Raw genomic sequence first — 21,691 nt, 5'->3', positions numbered from 1 at the left:
GTAGTTAACCTGCTTTGTAGTTTCGAGCAAGTCTCCAGTGCGCAGTAAGCACAAAATTATTGCAGTGTGGGATGACATCAAAATAATTAAATGAAAGCCGTCCTTTATACACAAGGAAAGCCTCAAATCCGCAGAAACTTTGACACAGTCTTAAAGGTATGCTGCTGCCTTCTTAATCCTTAGCCCTGCTGCAGCAGGGAAAGCAAGGCTGCATCTCCTCCCGTCCGTCCTGCTCAGGGCAGAGACAGCTCTGCGGCACGGATTATCAGCATGTGTGCTGCCACAACCCGAGTGCCATTAGCTCAGCGGGAAAATACTGTGACCAGAACAGTTTGTCAGTCACTGTGCAGTGTTGCAAGTAGATAGAAGCGGTAAAGAGCAATGCACTTTGGCAAGGAGTGCTCTCTGCCTGTTGTTTTCACTACAGTGTTATGATGGATCTCTGGTGCTAGCTGCAGCCCGCAAAACCTCTGCTGTAGAAGCAGGCCTTAAATTGATTGTGAAGGGCACAAGATTGGATTGTGGTTGTTAGCAATAAAATGCCTATGATTATAATTTTCCAGGGGGAGTTATGTGGAGTCCCTGCACCAATCACATAATATCCTGTAAGGAAGGTGGAGTAGCATGAGCAAACCTCAGGAAAAGTGTGCTGAAAAAGCTGCCGAGGTCTTTCTTTTTGTTTTGATTAGGTGTATTGTGAGGACGGGATATATTAGAGTATAGAATTGCAGTCCAGGCCTTGCTTTGAATTATCCAAAAGATTCCAGTTTGTGTCCCAGTAACAGCACTGGACAAGGCTCTATGCCCTACAGAGCTTACAGTGGGCAGGGATCAAGGCAACAGAGAACTGGAGGATAAAAACGGACAAGGGAATGCTTCACTAAAGGTTATGCCAAAGATCAAGGGCAGGGATGAGGGTAATGCTCTGCCTTCCTGCCTCCTAATTCAGTACCCAATCCATCCGAATTTGCTGCCCCAAGATCAACACAGACTCTGCTCCTTTTTAATTTTTATATTTGACTCTTTTTCTTGTAAGTCTGATGTTATCTCTTTTCTGCTTGTATGAGATGCTGGCAGCAGAAGTGCTGACTTGTAAAACCGCAGTGCCAAAGTAATTTTTATTCAAGGAATAGATCCTCTGTGCTAACCTCAAGCCATGTGCAAGGCTGCTGGTACCTCATATTTTGGTGTTTTCCATCATACGTCTGGGGTCTTCAAACAGTGGGTCTATATTGGTAACATTCTCTTTACAAAAATATTTCAGGAGTGATTTTTAATATTATTGAAGGGGGAAAAAAAGTCACCCCTCTAGAGGTGGAAGTAATCTTTCCATGCATGGCATGATGGTTCAAGTGCTCAGCATTTTCTTCTAAGTCAGACTTTGTGGAGGAGGATGAACCTTTGATCTTTAGCAATGCCTTTTAAATGTGGTTATGGCCAGAAAAATGAATGTGAAGAGTTCAAAGTCAATATTCAGTGAAAATGCACTGCATGCACCTGGAAAGAGCTGTTATTGTAGACACTGAGTTATACCTGGGATGAAAGCACTGACTACTGTCACCTCGCCAGCTCTTGTTTTCATGACCTTTCTCCCAGGGAACTGGGAACTTCTAGCGAGCTTTCCTTGCCAGTGAACTTTGGATAAGGTTAAAAACCTGAACTTTTAGGGGCCTTGTCCAAGGCAAACTTCTAGAGGTTAGTGAGGGCATTAGAATATCCTGGGGCTAGTTCTATTATTAGTGCAGTCATTAGTGCAACAAAGACTGTGTCAGGGGCTGTGAATGAAAGAATATCAAGGTAAATGATGATGTTTCAGATCATACGTCTGCATTGCACAGTTGTCCCTGATTTTTACCTAGGGGTTGCTTCTCAGACCCTTTCCATTCATAACTTAGCTCAAATGTCCTGCTCAACACATTAACTAAGTGAAAACTTTTTCTAAAGCTTGCATGCCATCTCCATTTCACAGTAAGTAGTCAGGATATCTTGCTTGAAGCACTGGTGGGCTGTCAGCCCTCCCCACTGTGCTACCTCTGCAACCAGAACAACAGACCGGCTTTCTTGCAGCACACTGGGACAAAATCAAAGTGTACCTCACTTTAGCACCTAGACCTGGGACCTGGATCTAGATGGCTCATCTAAAAAAGGAAAAAACTGTGAATTCAACCTCTTACAACTATGAACTGTTATTAATAATAGCTGTGTCACAAATTTATGTCTGAGGGATCCAGAACCGCGCGCCAGCTCTATGCAAAACTGTTTCAGTAGTCATAGCGATGGGAGCCTTTCATTTGTGGCAGTTCAGCGGTGGGCTGCCCTGCAGAGGCTGGGGCTGTGCTTCACAGGGAGTTGAACTTGCCTATCACCGCGCCGCAAGCTGCCATAGACAGGACTGGCCACATTTATGCCAGGAATGTGATTAAAAACTGGAAAAACTGAAGCTAGCCTATTCCCAGAGGCAATATAATGTAACATATATGCCAGAATAATACACACAAGACCCCTGTCTCAGACTCAGTCTGGCCAGCTCAAGGACACCGCCCGGAAGGCAACAGCATGGGGGAAACCCTGGCGAGCTGTGGCCTGTCTGGTTAGGTTATGTTAGCACCTTTAACACCTTGATATGTTTTCCCAGTCGCCCGTCACCAAACGCTAAGTAGCTCTCAATTCCAGGGGATAGAAATTTGCCCTCTGGTATTCAGTTTAACTGCTGATCTGTTCCTCAGCCAAACACTTCCTGAACAGACTAGTCCTTCAAAACTCGATCTAGCCGAGCAGATCTCCGACTGAGCGCAAGGAAGGCTGCACACGTTCCCCAGCCGGGTCTGTAGCCTGAACGTCACCGAGCTCTGTCCTCTTCTAAGAGTTAAACTGCGTCCCAGGTGGTTCTCCCTGCTAGGGTGTTATCAGAGTGGTCCCCAGCCAAAGGCTACCTGTTGCTTGTGACCCTTTTGTTCTTCTGTCAAGCTGTAGATGTACACAGCATGGAGAGGCTGAACTGCAGCAGGGGTTGGCAGAATGCCACCCAGCTTCCCTTGCATGCAATCAGCAATAGCTGTTAGCTATTTGCATGCACAACCCGGATCCTAAGCAGGTGTTACAAGCCGCTATCTCTGCCTGATCTGCTCTGTGTGTCTTCAGTTCCCCCAGAGCCTTTACTCTGTAGCTTTTGTGACTGTAACTAACTCAGGGGTTTAGCTCAAACAATTCCTGGTTCAGTAACTGCTTGGGCCTGTGATGATAGCAGCCATCGCATTTGAATTTCTTTTCCTGTGTGTGACAGTTTTAAAGATGTTAGAGTTTGCATTCTGTATGTATTCAAGCAGCAAAACGCAGAGCTGCTCGGTGGGACGGCTGCCTGCCTGCGGGTTTATCATCGCCCCCGTTAATGTTAATGCCAGTTGCTGCTGTAGGCAGGGCCTAGCAGCCGCTTTGTCTTTCAAGGAAGATGCTTATCTGAGGCAGCAGGCTTCTCCATCAGATATTCTGTATATCAGAGAAAAGTGTGTGTTTGCCTGTGTATGTAAAGATAGTTGTACTTGGATGCAGCCCTAATCATTGATCCTAGTCCAGGGCTGGGTTTTGGGGTGTGTTTGTGTTTGGTGGGTTTTTTTTTTTTTTTTCGGGGCGGAGGGAAGGTAGGGGGATAGCCAGAAAGATCCCTGCTTTCTAATTTTTTTTTCCATCAGAACCTTTCCTCAGAAAAAAAATGGCTTTTAGGCAGAAAAATAATTTTCCCAGATATTGTTTCCCTAAAAAACCCCCAACTTTGTGCGTGTTTTTAGACCAGAAAACTCCAAACACAAACATTTTAAAATTTTATTTCATGAATCCACAGTGGTACTCACAGTTCCCTTGACTTTGACCAGCAAGGCGCATAGCTGAGACTGGATCTCTCCAGATATTTGGGGTTCACCTACCACCTCATATAGGGAACCCCACGTATTTAGTACTGGGAGGAAGCAGAGAATTACAGAAGATGTGTCATTTAGGAACCCCCGCCCAACATCCTGACTTCAGTAAACCAGAAAAGCAGTAAGTCGCTATATCCTTACCTCTGATGGAAAGGCTTGCTCTCTTTTTAAGAGCTGCCACCAGAAGATCTTATGTTCTTGTACCTTTCTGCACAGGCAAGGTTTATAGCCTGGAGATAGTCTCAGTCCCTTTAAGGAGTTTCTGACACAAGGCTGTAATCGTACAGGATTACACCACAAGGAAATTCTTCCGAGGGGCACCTTCCACTCCCTAGCTTACTCTAATTAAAGGAGAAAAAGGGAAGGAGTATCTTTGAAAGGTTGTGCATCCACCAAGAAGAACGTGCTGGAAAGCATGAACACAGTCTGATCTCCTTGCAACAGTCAGTGTTAGGCAGTGTGGGGTAAAAGCTCTCATTGTTGTTGTTTAAAGTATGTAGCCATCTCTGCTGATCAGTGTGAGAGTTCGCTCACAAGAATTTTACAGCAAATACTGTAACTTCAGCAGAACTTGTGCAGATGTTTGAGGGTTCTTCCAAATTCAGGCTTAGCCAGGCCCACTTAAATTCTAGGCTACTCAGGATTATTTGATTTTGTTACGTGATCCAAGATCAGAGCTAGAAAAGTGCTGATATTTGTAAATGCAGAGCACTGACGTGACTCTTTCTAAGTGGGTTAATTTCAAGCTGAGAGGGATTCTCGTGTTTACCCAGTAGACCTTAACTATTGACATTTCTTGTGATGATATCATGAGCCTGGTAATATCTGATTTGTACTTAGATTCTCGTGTAATTGGAGGATTCCAGCAGCTGCACTTTTCTAAGTTTTCAGAATTTCTGTTTCTCTCCCTGGTTATGGAAGAATTTGTAAAACTAACCTCAGTAATTACTGCTGGGGGGAGGTAGGGAGAAAGCAATAGTTTATTATTTTTGAAAGCTCATGATTGAGACAGTGGCCTGTGAATTTTTAGCAAATACACCAGCTTTCAAAGCAAAGCTGGTGGCTGTCTGTTCATGGGTAACCCACTGCGGCAGACGCATCAGTGGTACAGGTCCTTTGAATGCCCAGTCCACAGAGTAGGTGAGCGTTGCTGCCTTTGTTTCGGAGCTCTGCTCTATTGACTCACATTAAAGTAGTGTGTGCTTTTAGTTTGGGAGGTTCCTCGTTCAGTTTCTGGCTTGCCAGCCATAATGGCAGCTGTGTTATGTGCGGTTAACTTAGCTCCACAGAGAACATGCAGACCTTGTCAGATGCACTTTGAATAAGGCAGGGCTGTGCCAAGGCCTTTATGAGCCTGGCATGCTTCATTTAAAAAACTCAAGTGCATCAACGCAAGGAAATCGATAGTCACAACTTTTTGTCAACATTTGGAGTTTCAACAGGAAAAAAAAAAGGATAACAATTTCCTGTTTTTAAGCATTTCTAGAAATGCACAGTTTGGTAACTCACCAGTCCTACACTTCCCACAAAATAAACAAGAAGTGTAAAGTAATGCATTTTTCATCCCACCACTAACACCCATAACTCTGACCCATACTAACTGCTTCTCCTTCACTAGTAACCTCAAAATATAAACACCACACAAACCCCTTTGAACGAAGATGTATAGACCTTCAAATGACACTCCAGAAATATTATATACCACATATCTCTTTGGCTGGTTTTGGACCAGCAAGTGCAGGCAGGTGGGCAGGTAACTATATGAAATTGCAGATGAAGCTGCTCACAGCAAGCAAGGAGAACACAGCACCCAGCAGCCACTTTACTGTTTGCAGAAGTCAAGTTAACCTTAACTCTTGCCCCACCCAGAGCGATGCAGCAGCTAGCAAAGCAACCCACTGGTTTTGCATATGGGTTAATGGACCCCAAAGAATCTGATTCAATCTGCAATCCTGGCAGATGGCAGACAGTGCTGGGCAGCTGTGGGGCCCTTGCAGGTGCTCACCAGCTCAAAGAGAGAATAAGAGTGGAGTTGCTAGTTTAGTCATGACTCTGAGCACTTGTGTTTTTTTCTCCCCAGGAGGCTCTGTCGGTGGTGAGCGACGACCAGTCCCTCTTTGACTCTACGTACGGCGCTGCCACTCACCTCCCCAAGGCAGATATGACAGCCTCAGGGAACCCTGACTATGGCCAGCCGCACAAAATCAACCCTTTGCCTCCCCAGCAGGAGTGGATTAATCAGCCCGTCCGGGTCAATGTAAAAAGGGAATATGACCACATGAATGGATCAAGGTAAGGAAAGATTCTTTCCACATCTACGGAATCTTAAATAAAAGCAAAGCACGTACTGTCCATTCATGCTTTTGTCCTGCATCTCAACAAACTCCACTTTTTGTGTAGGACCATATCCTGCTCCCCCTAGAGCTCTGCTGTCACCCATTTTTTACTGGCCTGAGGATCTTGCTCTTGCAGTTCTGCAGTATGCATCTCTACCAGTCTCCATGAACGCTGTACAGACTGGGACGTGAGACTGCCAGGACAGAGTTCATGCTGCAAACACTGTTGTAAATCGCACATTTCATCACTTGGTTCAGCACCCCACAAATGTGCCATGGTTCAAGGGGCTCTTGAAGATGGACTCAGACATATAGTAGTAGTTGATGTTTATAACAGTGCCCCAGAGTGAAGCCAGTGAAAGCTGCGTTAATGGGCTGTGTGGGCTTCACTGGAGGGCACTTCTTACTGCATCTGCAACCAGGTTCATGCTGCACTAGGGCAGTAACAACCATATGAAACTGGAGAGCTACTTGATGGAGAAAGGAAAAAGGAAACTGAGGTCCTTTATGGCAGTTTATGAAACAAAACAAAAGGCGTATGCCCACATCTTCTGTGTGAATAAGTGCGAGCACTGGTAAGAAAGAGAGTTCAGGAGTATATTTGAGCAGCGATATTAACCATCAAATGGACACTGGTCATGATGTATCCTCTACAGCTTTTATCTGAAGAGGCAGGAGGTCTGCCCCCCTTCATTGTAGTTAGAGCTGGGGGAGATGAATCATTTCCCTGTTCAATGACAAATTCAAAGACCTGAAAACATTTTATTATCCCAGCTGAGGCTGTTGCCTTTGAAAACATGTCTATAAGTCCAAAGCCTAGGCAAAAAATTCACCTTCTTGGACAAAATCTTCAGATGCAGCAATTTTAATTTTTTTCCAGTTTTAAATATATACAATAAAGCAAAACTATTTTACTTTTTAGCAGTAAGTTTTAGAGTTCATATTAATTTTAAATTTGGTTTTCTTTTCAAACTCACAAACATCTCTAACATTGGTACAATGTTAACACAGGCCAGTTAAACAATCAAGGGATTTTCTCCTGTAGGGTTAGCTTAGGGCTTCTGTAACAGCCTATTTTTCTGGTTTCTGAGAATATAGTAAAGAGTAGAGTTTGAAACAGAAAGCAGCCTTGCACTTTCAAACTTCTATAGTGAGAAGATGGTGTTAAAGACTTCAAACAGCAGCATGTTTTTTTCCTCGTAAGTATAGAGTAGATGCTGATTTTACTATAAGATAAAAGTCTTTGCGTCAGTTGGTCTTTGATGGTGATCATTTTTAGACTGAATTTGATCTTGCCCTGGTTGTTCCTTAGTATCATTTCTGGACTTTATAAGAACTACACGGATTTTTGCACTAGTGTTTCCAATCTCAGAATTGAGGCTGAAACAGGGAAAATTAGTTATTTCCTGAAAAACACCATCCCTGGATGACACAGGCAAAAGGATGGATCTTGAAAGTACCAGTGGGTTGGGTTTTGTTGATTATCACTAGGACTACCTTTGGCTACCAAGGCTGGTCTTCTTAAATTACCTCTAAAATCTTCAAGAGGGCAATGCAGAGTGGGATCCTGACCAAATGAGTGAGGCTTGTGCATGGGGCTGTGCAGGTCTGACCTCCCCATCCCGCAGAGAGGTGAATCAGTCGCAAGAACCGAGGTGGCAAGGTCAGCCTCGCCAATGGCAGAGGCAACACGCTCCCACTATCATGTGAGGAAGCCCTCTGTAGCATTGCTTCTGTTGCTCAAACCCCTGTTGTCAGACCAACACACAGAGAGTGCTTCCTCCCGTTAAGCTCTTTGTCTTTCTCTCTCTAGCAAGTTTTGGACGTCCAAGGGAACAAGTAGTCCTGTCATATCTGCTGAACTACCACAGGTAGCATGTATTTGTGCTTTTCAGATCCTGTAGGCACATGTTCTGTAGTTTCTGCACATGTGGATGTGCAGAATTCTGTACTTGTATGTCCAAAAGCCTACATAACACCCTCATTGCATGTGTATCGCGTGTACTTGGGAATGAAATATGTTGGGCTGTCTTTCCATTGTGATCTTTGTGTTACAGTTTCCTCATCCACTCAGAAGAAAAAGGGAAATAATACTGTTTTGACAAACTGATTTATTAACAATTATAAGTGCTCTGATACCCATGGAGAAAGGCCCTCCAGAGGTGTGTTTATTCTGGGCAAAAAGGAAATACTTCTTTATGGGCTTGCTCAAGACTACGAGATTCTTAGGCAGAAACTAAGTGTCCTCAGTCTCTCTAAAAGAGGGGCAAAACTTCCCAACCTATTAGAAAAACAGGAAAACCTGTTTTGAATGTCAGAACTAAGCACTGAAATAGCTTCCAGCCTTTCCTTTTGCTAACTTGTTAGCACAAGAGCTCCAATCCACCCAAGAAACGAGGACATTCATCTGACTTACTCCTATTCATGGCTGAGAAGTCGCCCTTCCCCTGCATGTCCATCACTGCTCATTGTTATGGGTTGGGCCACTCCAGTTGCTTGTTCCTCTGCCCATCAGCTGCCTGGCAAAACTGACACAACATCTGAGCAGCAAACACCAATCTCAATACAAATTAACTTGAACTGCAGACTGAATAACAAACCCTGTTCCCCCTCCCTCCCTCTCTGCCTCTCCTTCTCCCTCTTGTTTTTCAAGCACACTCTCTTACCGGGTTCCAGCTGCCTCATTAGAGGGAGCAGCCTTTATTCTGTGTTTCACCTGTACTTGAAGTGTAGTGTTTTCTGCTTGTTGAGAGAGTGGTTTATGTACTCTAGGGAGTGATAAAGCTAGAGGACACCTGACAGTGGAGGGAGGTGGGTGTCGCTAAGAGAAAGTGTCCAGCTTTTCTTCTTTTTCTTAGCAACCAGCAGCAGGTCTGACAGCTGTGATGTATAGCGTGATGAGTTGGTTTGGTCCTCAGCAGGGTGGGAGAAGGGGGCTTTGAGGAACCTCTCCAAGCTTGTTTTGCAGAGCCATCCCTCCAAGTGCCAGCCAACATGGAAACCCTGACCAGCTGTATAACCCATGTCAGGTTTTCCTGGTTTACTCCCAAAGTGGAAAGAATTCCCCAGATACCTGCATGTTAACTATGTACAGATGTTCAGGCAGCGGCAGGGATCTATCTTTTAGGGGAGGAGATGGGACTTCTGTATTATTGCAAGATTCAGAAGTAGAAATTTTGTGGAAGTTTCTAGTATTATCAGACCTGGATGCAGTATATGGCCTCAAAATCTGTCCTTGCCTTCACAGGCGGCTGCTTGCTCAGAACAAACCCCAGCATTACATTCATGTTGCACAGTGATCAGTGTCCAAACACAAGGCATTTAAAATCCAGCACAGAAAAATTAAAATTCTTATGCTTCTTACACTCCATTAGGCACTGGGAAAGGGAAATGGTCTTGTCTTTGTTGATCTGTTGCACACAAAAAATACAAGTCCAGCTTTTCTGTGGGTTTACTGCAAGATGTTCTGCATATTGTTTATCTCCCTTTGCATCCATTTGGAAACTAGAAGCGTGGCTTGCAAACTTTGTTCTTTGCTGAGTTTGTGTCTTTTCCTTATTTTGTTTATAGTCAATTCAGGGAAAGACCTGTCTCCTGCAGTGTGCTTATACAGTTCCCAACATACTAGACCGGGATTTCTGTTGGGACCCTTAGATGCTTTTGTGATGTAAATACAATCATTTATGTTTTTAAAAAACAAACAAAAAAATCTTTCACATCTTAAATTCCAATGAATAGAGGAGAGGAGGATTATTTAAATAAACACTGGTTAAAGTTTAACCCAATTTAAAGTCCATTTTAGGAATAGATTTTTCTTATATTCTACATAAATTCCAAATGCAGAGTGAACCAAAAAATAGGTGTTCCAAATTTTGACTGCATTTACTGAGCTACTACAAATCTGCATTTGTAGCTAAACTCTGAGAGCGAATGTTAAAAAGATGCTACAAAATTTGTATGCTCTTCAAATGTGAAAGAATATTCTAATATGCTGGATGTGGGCGTGGGTGAGGGCAAACTTCAGTGCGTAATTCCAACTGAAGTTATGAATTTTGTCCAGCTAAGTCAGTGCTTTGAAAACGTTTTGGAGACCTTCTCTTGCTTCAGAATATTAAAATAATGCTAAGGTTCAGGGATCTCAGAACATTTTAATGCCACAATAATTTTCTCAAAATAAAACAAAAGGACTATGTGTGATGCCTAGAAGAATAAAAATCCCCTTTAAGTGGCGTGTGAGCCCTCTAGTGGGATTCACTGTGTTGCTCCAGTCCCCAGCCAGAGCAGCAGACTGTGTAATTACCTACTGTTTGCATTTACCTGTATCTGATAAACATGATTCTTTGAGACCCTATGAGCCCCTCTGTGCTTTCCTCAAGCAGCTTGAGTTTTGTAACCTGTAAGTCTTTGCCTTTCTACAGCTGTCCCTTCTTTCTGGCAGAGTTATAGTCTTTTTCAGTGTGTAAAAGGCATTCCTTGGAGCAGTGTGAGGCAGGGTTAAAGATGAGGAGCTGCGATTCTGCCTTGATAGCTTTGTTCCCTGCTTGTAAAAGGGAACCACAAGCAGCATCACAGTATCTCTGTTCTTACTTCCTTCACTGAACAACAACAACAACAACAAAATCTAATTTCAAGTGTAAAGATTAAAGCTAAGATGAGCAAATGGGGACTTACACCAAAAAGTGGCAAATCTAAACAGAAAAAAAGATGGGAAGAGAGGAGGAATGAAAGGATGGGAAGAAAGGGATAGAAAGAAGGAGGAAATATCCCACTGACCGCAGCTCAGTCAGGTACAGAAATCACTGAAATCCCTTATTTTGCTCTTTCGAATGAAAGCCAAAGGTGATTCCTAGATAGAGGCCCTGGAACAGTAATTATTTTATTTTCAGGTATCTGGAACACCGGCTGAAGCTGTACAGAGGATTTATTAGTCAATGCCAGGCTAGCTGCTTGTCCATTTTGGCTGGTCTAGCATAAACTTTCCCAAAACACCAAGCTCTTGGCATCCCCAAAGACTGCTACTGGAGCTGCTGGAATGAAAAGTCTGTGGACGGGCAGTGGAAATGAGTACTGCTTCATATTCCTTGGACTCTGTCACTGCCACAGTGAATGTACTTAAGAGATCTTGTGAAAGCAGCCTATATCCATTTACCTTAGTAGATCTACAACGTTTTCTGCCCAGAACATGAGCAAGTCCAGCGTGTATAACCACTTGAAAGTCTGAAGTCTCTGTGAAAAGTCAAGGATTAATCTGGCATCTGAAATCCCCTTGCACAAACCATTTCAAATAATGAGGAATTCTTTATATAAATCTAAGTCTGCTTGTGGGTAATGCATGAACTAGGAAAGGAGCTATATTCAATGAATACACTATTCATGGCTCGCAGCTCCCTTTTCTCATTTGATACTGTTGTTGTTCCCCACACTGAATTCTTCTTTGTGTTGCCCACTGCTACACCTACCTTTGCTGGGTTACTGTTAAATCCCTCATCTTAGGTTGGGGCAGTACAGTAATGGGTGTCCAGGAGCTGCAAAGATGATTCAGTCTGGTAGTGCTGCCTTATTTCCCAATAAAAGGCTCCATTTGGATCTGGTAGGAAAGGCTGGGTTACAGAGGACACAAACAATAAGGATCTTCCCACTTGCCATCACTGAAGATTTCATGGTATTTTTCTTAAAGACAGTTTGGTCTCCTGCCCAGTTAAGCTTTGGTGATGCTATTCCCAGTTACGCCTGTCCTTCTGCTATCAGATTTCCACTGAGGTTAGCTCTGGATCAACCATCCTGAAAACTTTCTGAGAGGGTAGGGAGGCATCTATACAGCCACACGGACACAACCCTGTCAGGTACACGGAGCACATTTAATGTCCTGCAGGATTAATGGGTGGCTTCTCTTCCCACCATGGTAGATCAGTGGTTGGTAAGGACGCCTCAGTCCCTTAAACTTCTTTTCAGATCTGTCTCTGATACTTGGTTGGTTTTGGCTGCTGAGACATACAGAGCAAGGTAGAGGATAGGCAGGGTCCCAACTGCCAAACCAAGAGTCTGTAAAGTGGAAGATCATCACAAAACCACCGAGGAGATATCTTACAACACTGGTGTTATTTTTGTTACTTCGCTGTATTGGTCATGTGAATGTGCATGATGCTTAGCAGGGAGAATAGAGAGAGCCAAGGACCCTGTGGTCATTTCATGTGAGTCATTTCACGCGAGTCATTTCATGCCAGTAGAAAGCATGTATACTCCTAGGCAGATCAGCTTTTTTAGAAGATGTTTTTTATCTCAGAGTCTGGATATATCCTATAGTTCTGTATGAGTATTATGTATGTGTAGCTATTTTGTCATGAATAGTGCATATCTCAACTGCAGGGGTTATTTTCCAGGGAAATTTAACTACAGAGCAAGGGGGTGAGAGCGAACCCCCTAGAAGGACCTTAGGTAGCAGGTAGTTGTGCTGGCACTGCTGGCGCCTGGGATGTGCTGCAGGGAAAGCAAAGAAAATTTGACTGTTGTGTCCGAAGGAGGGAGAACTTCATCCCAAAGGCAGGTGGGAGTCCGTACATGGGGATGTGTGTGTTCGGGTCTGCCCCACCAGCTGGGCTGCCCACACCATTTAAAGTCAGCAGCTGGTCTCCAGGCAAGGAGGTGGTCACCTCCCAGGGACGGTGAACCCTAAGCTGAACAGCCTCTGACACCCTGAAGTACGGATGCTTTCGCTGTTTCATTGAGTCTTCTCAGGACAGCGTGTACCTTGGGAAAGAATAAGATCCTTTGTGCTGCTTCAGGGCTTTTTCTCTGCCAGTACAGGTAGCATTTAACACCTGACACAGAGTATTTCAACAGAAAGTTAGAAATGATCACATTCCCTGTGAAAACCCTGGTGTCCCTGCAGTTGCTCAGACTCTCCTCTGACTGCCACGGGGACATTAAACCTTCAGCAGTTTGCCTCTCTGAAGGCGGATTTTGGTTCCCTGCCTGGAAAAACAGTAGGCGAAATAGTAAAACCTTAAATTCGAACATGTGTAAGTTATACATCTTATTTCCATTTTCAAGCAACATTCCCTCAGTAAGACATGAGGAAAAAATTACCATCTGCCTTAGAATATCTCAGTGGAGCATTTATCTCCCAGCCATGATAACTGAATTTCAGTAATTTCTCCCCGCCCCCCCTTCAGATTAAGAAACAAATTTGTTTAGTGTCCAATCTTGGAAGTCTTGCCAGCTGAACTCGGAGGGTGGGATTTGGTGCACTGTCATAGCTCTTACCCTTCAGTGAACGGTTTCCTCCCAGGCCACTTTGCTTCTGGCAGAGAAGAAGGACAGCTGTATGATTAAAGCAGTAGACTAAACTGCGCTGGATATGGCCTCTGTGCTCACTTTGCATAGCGATTGCATACTAATGCACCCTTGTACAGGTTAGGGCGATAACCCTGCCCTTCCTTGGCACATTCTTCGGAGCTGAGATGTGCTGTGTGCATGTGGCAGCCTGTGGGCTGGTATTTTAAGTGACCTCTAGAGCTAAAAGCACGAGTTACTACTGCAGCTGGAGAAAAACAAAATCTGTGCTCCCTATCTGTGGTTTGGAGGCTCATAATTCTCCCAGAACAGGACAGAGAAAGCCTATTGCTTGCCAAGGGTCTGCATGTAGTCCAGGCCTTAGCACAGTGCCACCTGAGTTGCTAAATGTTCCCTCCTCATCACTCCATCACCTCAGAAGTAAAACTGGGGCCAGAGCCTTTTCACACACTGTTTCTGTGGTCTGAAGTTCTTGACTCATGTCTAAGCCACCTCAGATTTCTAGATTTCCTATCCAAGTAGCAGACAAGCCTTGGACTGTTTCACTGCTAAGAACAGACAAGATACATTCAGCCCTGTATAAATAAGGCTCTTTAGATAGGATGCTAATATTGTAGTATTCTCCTGGGACTATCCTGTCATTTTGGCATGAGTATTTTGTGTTCTTTGTTAATGAAATCAAGGGGGGTGGGGGGGTGGGTGTCTATCTGTATTTCTGATTAGCCCTGCAGAAATGCCTTAGGTCATGAGGTGGTGAGTACAGCCTTTCTGTCAACTGACAGACTCTGCTGTAAGAGAAAGACGGTGTGCAGCGTTGTTTTTAACACAATGCAAGAGTGAAACAGTCCAACAAGGGCTCCTAGGAGCACCAAGCTGTATCTGAAGGGTTGTTAAAATGCAGCTGAGCAATAAAGGATGAAGGAGGAGGGGTGTGTGTAACCGATAGACCTATGTGATGGGTGCTTTCTGGTTCGTGAATTTTGGTATTTCAAAGGTACTGAGTGCAACCTCACAGCTACCATTGCCTTTGTCTGGAAGTCATTCTTTGCACCTCCAACTTTCTTTCCTCCAACTGGTTTAATTATCAGAGATCCCCTCCATGAGACCTGTGATTCATAGGTCACCTGATGACATTCATGTGACAGGCCACGAATGGTTGCTCCCATATGTAAAGAAACTCCCCTTAACTTTTTGCCTTCGGGATACTTGCCATTTCTGTAACCCAAACCTCCTTCTGCTACAGCAGGGATGAAAGGTGCATACTAATCACAAGTCATCTGTTTCATTTCGCATTTCAGGGAGTCCCCCGTAGACTGTAGTGTGAACAAATGCAGCAAACTCGTCGGAGCAGGGACAGAGTCCAACCCAATGAGTTACAGCACCTACATGGATGAGAAGAACGGGCCTCCTCCCAACATGACCACCAATGAGAGGAGGGTCATTGTCCCAGCAGGTACCACCACTGTCAAACTCTTTGTGCCATATTTCCTTGCATCGTCTTAAATATCCAGCTGAACAGATAAGTCCTGTTTATCCGCTCGCTGACGAATTCTCTTTCTTACAAACCATGTAAAAAGTAAAGAAAATATCAGACTTTCTGCTAGTGGAATTTCCCGTGTCCCAGTATATGTTCTATCTTGAATCAGAATAAGAAGTGGATAATTAGCGCTGCTTCTTTTTTATTATTATTTTTTTCCCCTGGAATGAAGTGTTGTTTTGGTGTGTTGAACCACATCCCTCTCCTGTCATATGTTAGAGGAGAATCTGCAGTGCTTCCTGGGACATGCATGGTATGATCAAAGAGCACAGTTCATAGGCAAGAATAAGCATGAAGTGGACCCAAATTATAACTCCCATGATGCTCTGCAGGATCCAGATGTACTTTCATGTCATAGTGATTCAAAATGAGCTATTTTGTTTTCATTTTTCTGTTAGAAGTAGAAAACCAGAAAAATAAGGTTCTGCAGGAACTACATTATCCTTCCAAAAATTGTTACACAGAAACATTCCTGTCCAGTTTTCTGTTTGTATTCGATATCCACATCTGCTGTCTGAAATTGGCAGGATGCGTTAGATGTATTTGGATAGTCAAACATGAGAGCTGCTGTGGCAGGCAACTGGTGAAGTCTGAACCTGGAACGAGAGGGACTCTTTTCCCTGCAAAGACCATAGATATAAACTGGCTAGCCCAGGAACTTCCCAGCAAGAGAGATATCATGAGCCAAATCCATTCCCAGTTCACATACTGAAACTTCCACTGATTTCAAGGGGTGCAGCCTGGTGCAGTGTTGTGAGGGTTTCACCGAGGATTGTAGCTGATTCAAGCAGATGAACTGTTGGCAGAAAGAAATGTACTCGTGGAATTCAGCTCTGTTTTCTGATCATGGCTTGACCACGAACAGATGACAATTTCCAAGCATTTGTTTGCCATTTAGGATGAAAAGGAAAAGCTTGAACCGAATGTAGTGAAGGGAAGCCAATAAAAGATTGACAGCAAATCTCAAAGTACCATTTAAGCCCTTGTTAGGATCTGCTTCGAGAGACCTGCTAACCTAATTGGTGACAGCATCAGATATGTTTTCAGGATCAACATTGCCTAGAAAGGTGCTAGTTGATACCAACTAATTATTATATTGTTAAAGATACCAGAGAGTGAACATTTATCCTGCTCTTCACCATGGTATTTATACATATTTAAAAAGATCAAGGGTGGGCTAAAGTTTGGCATTGTTGAAATAGGGGGAATTACTTTTAGTGCCCTCAGTGGAAGAGAAGGTTTAAAATCTCCTCTTTGAAGGGAAGTGAATAAAGGACTTTTCCCCCCCTTCATGAGCAGCCACAAATCAAAACCTTGAGATACTTGTGAAATAGCAGTGATTTACCAGACTTTGGAAGACAATAATGAACATCATCCCAGATCTCTGGCTGCAGGATATGAGGCCCAATTCATCCAAGAAAGGCATTTGGAAATTTTAATATAATCCAGAGTAAAGATTTATAGCGCATTAGGGTGAAGATAGGCAAGAATAATGTCACATTAGACTTGCAATAGTAATAATAATGAACTCTAAGCCATGTTTTAAGAAGGCAGTTTTTCAGAGACCGTTCAATGTCTTTTGCAGTGATAAATAGGCTGAATGAATATCTGAAATTCAAAAGAATTCAAAAGTGTTTGTTTAAAGGAGACCACAAATTCAATATGCCATCTAAATGTTGGGTTTTTTTTTCAAATCTCAAGACAAATAACTCTTTCAATTAAAAAAAAAAAGCCTCTCTTGAATACTTGCATTGTAAAATTTGCAGTTTTTTGCCAGTGCTTAGAAAGCAGAATTTAAATTAGCCATTGCCAAAACATAAAGGAAATCCATCTTGCTTTCCCAAAGCAGACTCGCAGAAGTATGGGGCTGTAAGTTCCATGTTTAGAATTCAGCTTTAAGCAACCCAGTTTTACTAGAAATTCAATGAGGAAATGTCATGGTTATAATTTCAGTATTCCCTGGTCTTACTTCTCCGTTTCATGTTGTTATTCTAGAACTCCGGTGCCCAAGAATGCACCAGGCATAGCCACTACCTGACCTTTTGTGTCAAGGTACCCCTGCAGCCAAGTACACAGAGTTTACAGTCCTGAGCCAACATATTGTCTTGTGAAATGTGTGGTGAAGGCATTTCTTGTCCCTCCCCAAAGCACATCCTACCAGCTGTGAGATGGCTACATGCTTCTGATCCATTTTCTCAGCTGCCTCGGGACCTGAGGTGTCTGAGGTTTATCTTAGAGGAATGTACCAGCTGTGATGGACAGATTAAACATCTCCAAAGTTTAAGCTTGACATTGCAATCCTCTCCAGCTGCAATGGAACATGAATTTGCAGCTTAAATTTTGAAATGGGATACATGGGGAGAAGAAGCACAGGAAACATCTGAAAATGCAGATATGTGCTGAAAATGACTCTGTAAAATGGTATCATGGCACAAATTCTTGCTGGGTCTTTCTGATCTAATGCTCTTTTCAAAACTCAAAGGATGATTTCTTTTTTTAACTACTGATGCAGCAAACCATCACCATGGGGTCTGAAGCTCCAGCCGGGTTCAATCTCTCTCTTACGTCATAGCTAGTAATAAAGATTCCACAGCTGGAGCTTTGCTGACAGTCGATAATGATGCATGAGACAGTATAAAATCCACATTGCCCTCCAATAGCTGTGTTGGTTTTACAGGGCTAGCGGAGGTAGAATTGTATTCTTGTCAGCGGGGTGAACAAATGTGACTCAGAGATGCATTGCAAGCTGTTCTGTTTAAGCAATAATTTTTTTTTTCAGAGTCCCTTTGCTGACCATAAATACCGCCATCCTCAGACTTTAAAATGCCATCTGTTGGGACTTTGTAATGCACTTGCGAAGGATGGTGTGACTTATACAGCACTGATGTAATTATATAGCGTTGCAGAACCAAAGCTGTGACAAGCATACCCTTTCTAAGGGATGAGTTTGCTTTTAGAAGCTTTTTTCCAGAGAGAGAAAAGTTACCGTCAAATGTCACTAATATTGTTCCCAAGCACAGGTATAAGGTTCAGGCAGGTGTGAGACAGTCCAGAGGATTCACCTTGCCAGAGGGTCGGTGTGATCAGTTTATGCGCCTTGAGTCTTGTTATAGCACAATCCTTGTTCATCTTGGCAAAATGCATTGGGATCAGTAAAGTTAAATACATTTGGTTCTGGAAACAATGCTTAATGCTTTGGCTGGGCTACAGTGAGTTCTAGAGGCTTGAGTATAGTGTTACCTTCCTTTGTACTCTCCTGTCAGATCCCACCCTGTGGACCCAGGAACATGTGCGCCAGTGGCTGGAATGGGCCATAAAGGAGTATGGATTAATGGAGATTGACACCACCATCTTCCAGAATATGGATGGCAAGGAGCTCTGCAAAATGAACAAGGACGACTTCCTCCGAACCACCTCCCTCTACAACACAGAAGTTCTGTTGTCTCACCTCAGTTACCTCAGGGAAAGTAAGTATTGCCCCGACTCCCCCCAGCCTTAGCACGATCTGCTGGTAGGATAAGCTGCCGTGAGTATTTGACTTCTACGGCTCTTCTTGCAGAATAAATAATAGCAAGGGTGAGGGAAAAAGAACAGAGAAAGGCAAACAGAGAGAACAAACAAAGAAGGGAGGAATAAAAAGTGGGTTGGAAAGTTAATTTTGACTTAGATGGAGTTACTGGTGCTATCAGAGAGGTGAAGAACTGAGCAGGGCTCTTAGGAAGATTAGATACTCTTAACGATAATAAAAACATCTGTGGCTATATGATTAAAATACATAAATTTGCTGTGAAGATTAAACCAAACATTAACTGATGTGTTATGGGCAAATTATTCCATAACTTTGCAGTCAGAGGGCTGCGCACTTTCCCCTAAGGCTTCTGGTAAAGACTGCTTCAAAACAGGACCCACAACTGGCCAGAGCTGGAGATTTTCTATGTCCCTGGAGGCCCAGATTTGTTGGAAAGAGGACAAAATACAACAGTGATTCCCCAAATGCAAGCATGCTGAAGCAGGTGTCATGGAAGTGACCTAGTACTCAACGAACAAGTTTTGCTGAACCTCTTTGTTGCTACTGTCTGTCCCACACTAGAGTATGTGGTGGACCCACTACTCCTTTTTGCTGTATTAAGCCCCTGAGACAGAAGTTGTGAGCAGTCTTCTGAGCTACTTCTGGAAAAGCACAGCAGCCCAAACAGGAGAGATCACCTTATGGTTAGCACACGCTCTTGAGGCTGGGAGTCTCGGATTCAGACCTTTCTAAGACCTCCTGTGCAACAATGAACATGTCCGTAGCTTCTGAATGTCTCCTCCCCATCTATAAAGTGGAGGTAAAAGAATTTCCTTTCTTCAAAAGGGTGTACTTAACCATAATGGCATTATGATGAAACCAGAGAACTGGAGCTAAATCCCACATGCTCCAATATATTTTCAAGTGAAACAGCTTTTTATAGGAGTATAATTATTTGAGGACCGAAAAATCAGGAGAAGGTGCCATGAAGCCAGGTGGGAGGGCAGAAAGAGAGAGAAAAAAGTGTATTTTCTCCACTGGGAAATCAAGTTGTGATGTAAAGGCAGCTTTCCATCAGTGTACTGGCCAGTGCAATAAAGCAGCGAGACAGCATTTATTTGGGGTGTTTCTTCAAAGCTGTTCAGCGCTGGTCTCTCCCTGCCTCTGCTAAAATCAGTGGGAGTTTCACAGATTATAGTGGGATGACTTAGATCACAGATGGGTGCCTCTCTAAACCCCACCTTTATTTATTTTTTATTTTTTTTGAGAAGTCAAGCCAAGGAAATGATTCACAACAAATAACCGAATTGTTGGATTTGAACAGTTTTTGTCCCTTGTGACTTCACAATAAAATAATTTCCCATCCAAAATAATTTGCCAACTTCATCCTGTTTCATCAGCAAAGAGCTGCTGGTTCACAGAGCACTGCAAGCTTATTGCAGACGCAAACTAACTTTCTAACGAAGGTTTGCATACAGAATTACACACTTTTATGGGAAATCGTAAGGCAGTTTTGTGAAGCCAGTGCTGCTTTGACCAAACCTGCTGACTTTGGCTGGGTAAATCAGACGCTTTGTAACCGGAAATGTTTTTAAATTCCCACAAGATAAATACTCAAGTGAGACACTTGAATTGTCTTATTGATAAGACTTGAGAATTGACAGAAAGAGATGAAGGACTTGTATGTTTTTTGAATCAAACAACCAGGCTGAATTTGGAAAGGTTGGCAGAAGAGTTGAATTTTTCTGTTTCTTTAGCTCCAGACAACCTCTCCGGTGATAGTCTCGAGTGTTAGGTGTCCCATTACTCGGGGTGTTCAAAGGGAGTATCAGAGGAATTGCGTTCTTGCTCTCGTGGCATGTCTGAAGACCTGGATTCAATTGCCACCTTTACCGTTTGCTGCTGTCCATTTGTTCAGAAGCAAATTCCTGATTGATCCCACCCACCTTTACATGCCTGAAGTCCCTAAATTAGAAGTCTGGTCACACTGGTCTCCATTTATAGGAAAGAAGAAACAGGGCACGTTGAAATTCAGAATAGTAGCCCCCTAATTCACACATTGCTTTTAAATGCCTGAAATTAGGAGGAATAAACCTTTGCCTCGGGTCCTCTGGGCTTCAGTTTTACTTTCTGTAAAATAGAGCTAGTAATCCTGCCTTCTTGTTGGTCTTGTCAGTTGAGATAGCAAATCTGTGGAACAGGGATTGTGTCCCGTGTCTCTCAAGACCTAGCATGATGGAGTCCTAATGCAGTTGCAACATTTAAGGGCTGCTGCAATGCATGCTGAATAATAATCATAAAAATATAATACTCAGCCAGGGGAATGTCTACAATGATTTCTATGCTATTAAGCCAGTGCAAAACCCAAGCAACTTTGCTGCATTCAGACAGATTACTTACTCTGGTTTTACATGGATGCATATGAAAGGAGAATTCAATCCTGGTCCATCCCCAGCTTTTATGATTATAAATTTCTCTCTGTTCAGCCCCGTGGGCTGTTCTAAGACGTCATGCGAGTGCTGTCCTTATTAAAGCAAGCTCCTGTCTGAGTGGAGGTCGGGCAGCCTCTGAAGAGCATTCCTTTCCACGCAGCTGTTCCTAGCACTGCCTAATGACAGTCTGGTTTCTGGATTGCTGGTTAACTCCCTCACGGAGTAACGCCTTCGAAAGGAGCTTATTGTTTTTCCAGACTGATTTCCAGCGGATGTTTAGTGCCGAGCCTCTGAGCTCAGTGCCATAGGGAGATGGTCTTTTTTCATGAATTTTCCCCTTTTGTAAGGTTGTTTGTTTCAGAGACAACCAGCTCTGCTCCTGCTTAGGGTGGGGAAGACGTGATGGCAGCAAAACACAGGAGAACTTTGCGGAATTGCAGATCTATAGACTAGATTACATCTGCCCAGTCTCCCTCTTGAAAGGTGTTCATCCTCTCAGGATGTTAAGCTGGATATGTGATGAATAGTGAATCTTCAGCTTCGGTGTTTGTTTTCCAAGCAATGAAGCTGATCTGAACTTTCTGAGCCTGTTTGCTAGCCAGGGAAGGGGATCCCGCGAAAATTAGCTTCTCAGATGGTTTTCAATGTTTTACACTCCTGATCAGGGTGAA

General features: G+C 43.4%; 1 protein-coding gene across 6 annotated transcripts in view; it reads left to right on the top strand.

Moving 5' to 3' along the window:
• FLI1 (Fli-1 proto-oncogene, ETS transcription factor) overlaps positions 1-21,691 on the top strand; it is an 89,374-nt gene that overhangs the window by 44,053 nt on the left and 23,630 nt on the right. For all 6 annotated transcript variants that reach the window (XM_037409687.1, XM_037409686.1, XM_037409689.1 and 3 more), the window contains 3 exons: positions 5,995-6,206; positions 14,842-14,996; positions 18,344-18,547. In XM_037409687.1, coding sequence (XP_037265584.1) covers positions 5,995-6,206; positions 14,842-14,996; positions 18,344-18,547 — 571 coding nt within the window. The remainder of the gene's footprint in view (positions 1-5,994; positions 6,207-14,841; positions 14,997-18,343; positions 18,548-21,691) is intronic.

Source organism: Falco rusticolus, chromosome 16 (assembly GCF_015220075.1).
Source record: "Falco rusticolus isolate bFalRus1 chromosome 16, bFalRus1.pri, whole genome shotgun sequence".
Lineage (NCBI taxonomy): Eukaryota > Metazoa > Chordata > Aves > Falconiformes > Falconidae > Falco > Falco rusticolus.
Note: the sequence above shows the minus strand (reverse complement) of the source record. Positions and strands in the feature narration are given on the sequence as shown.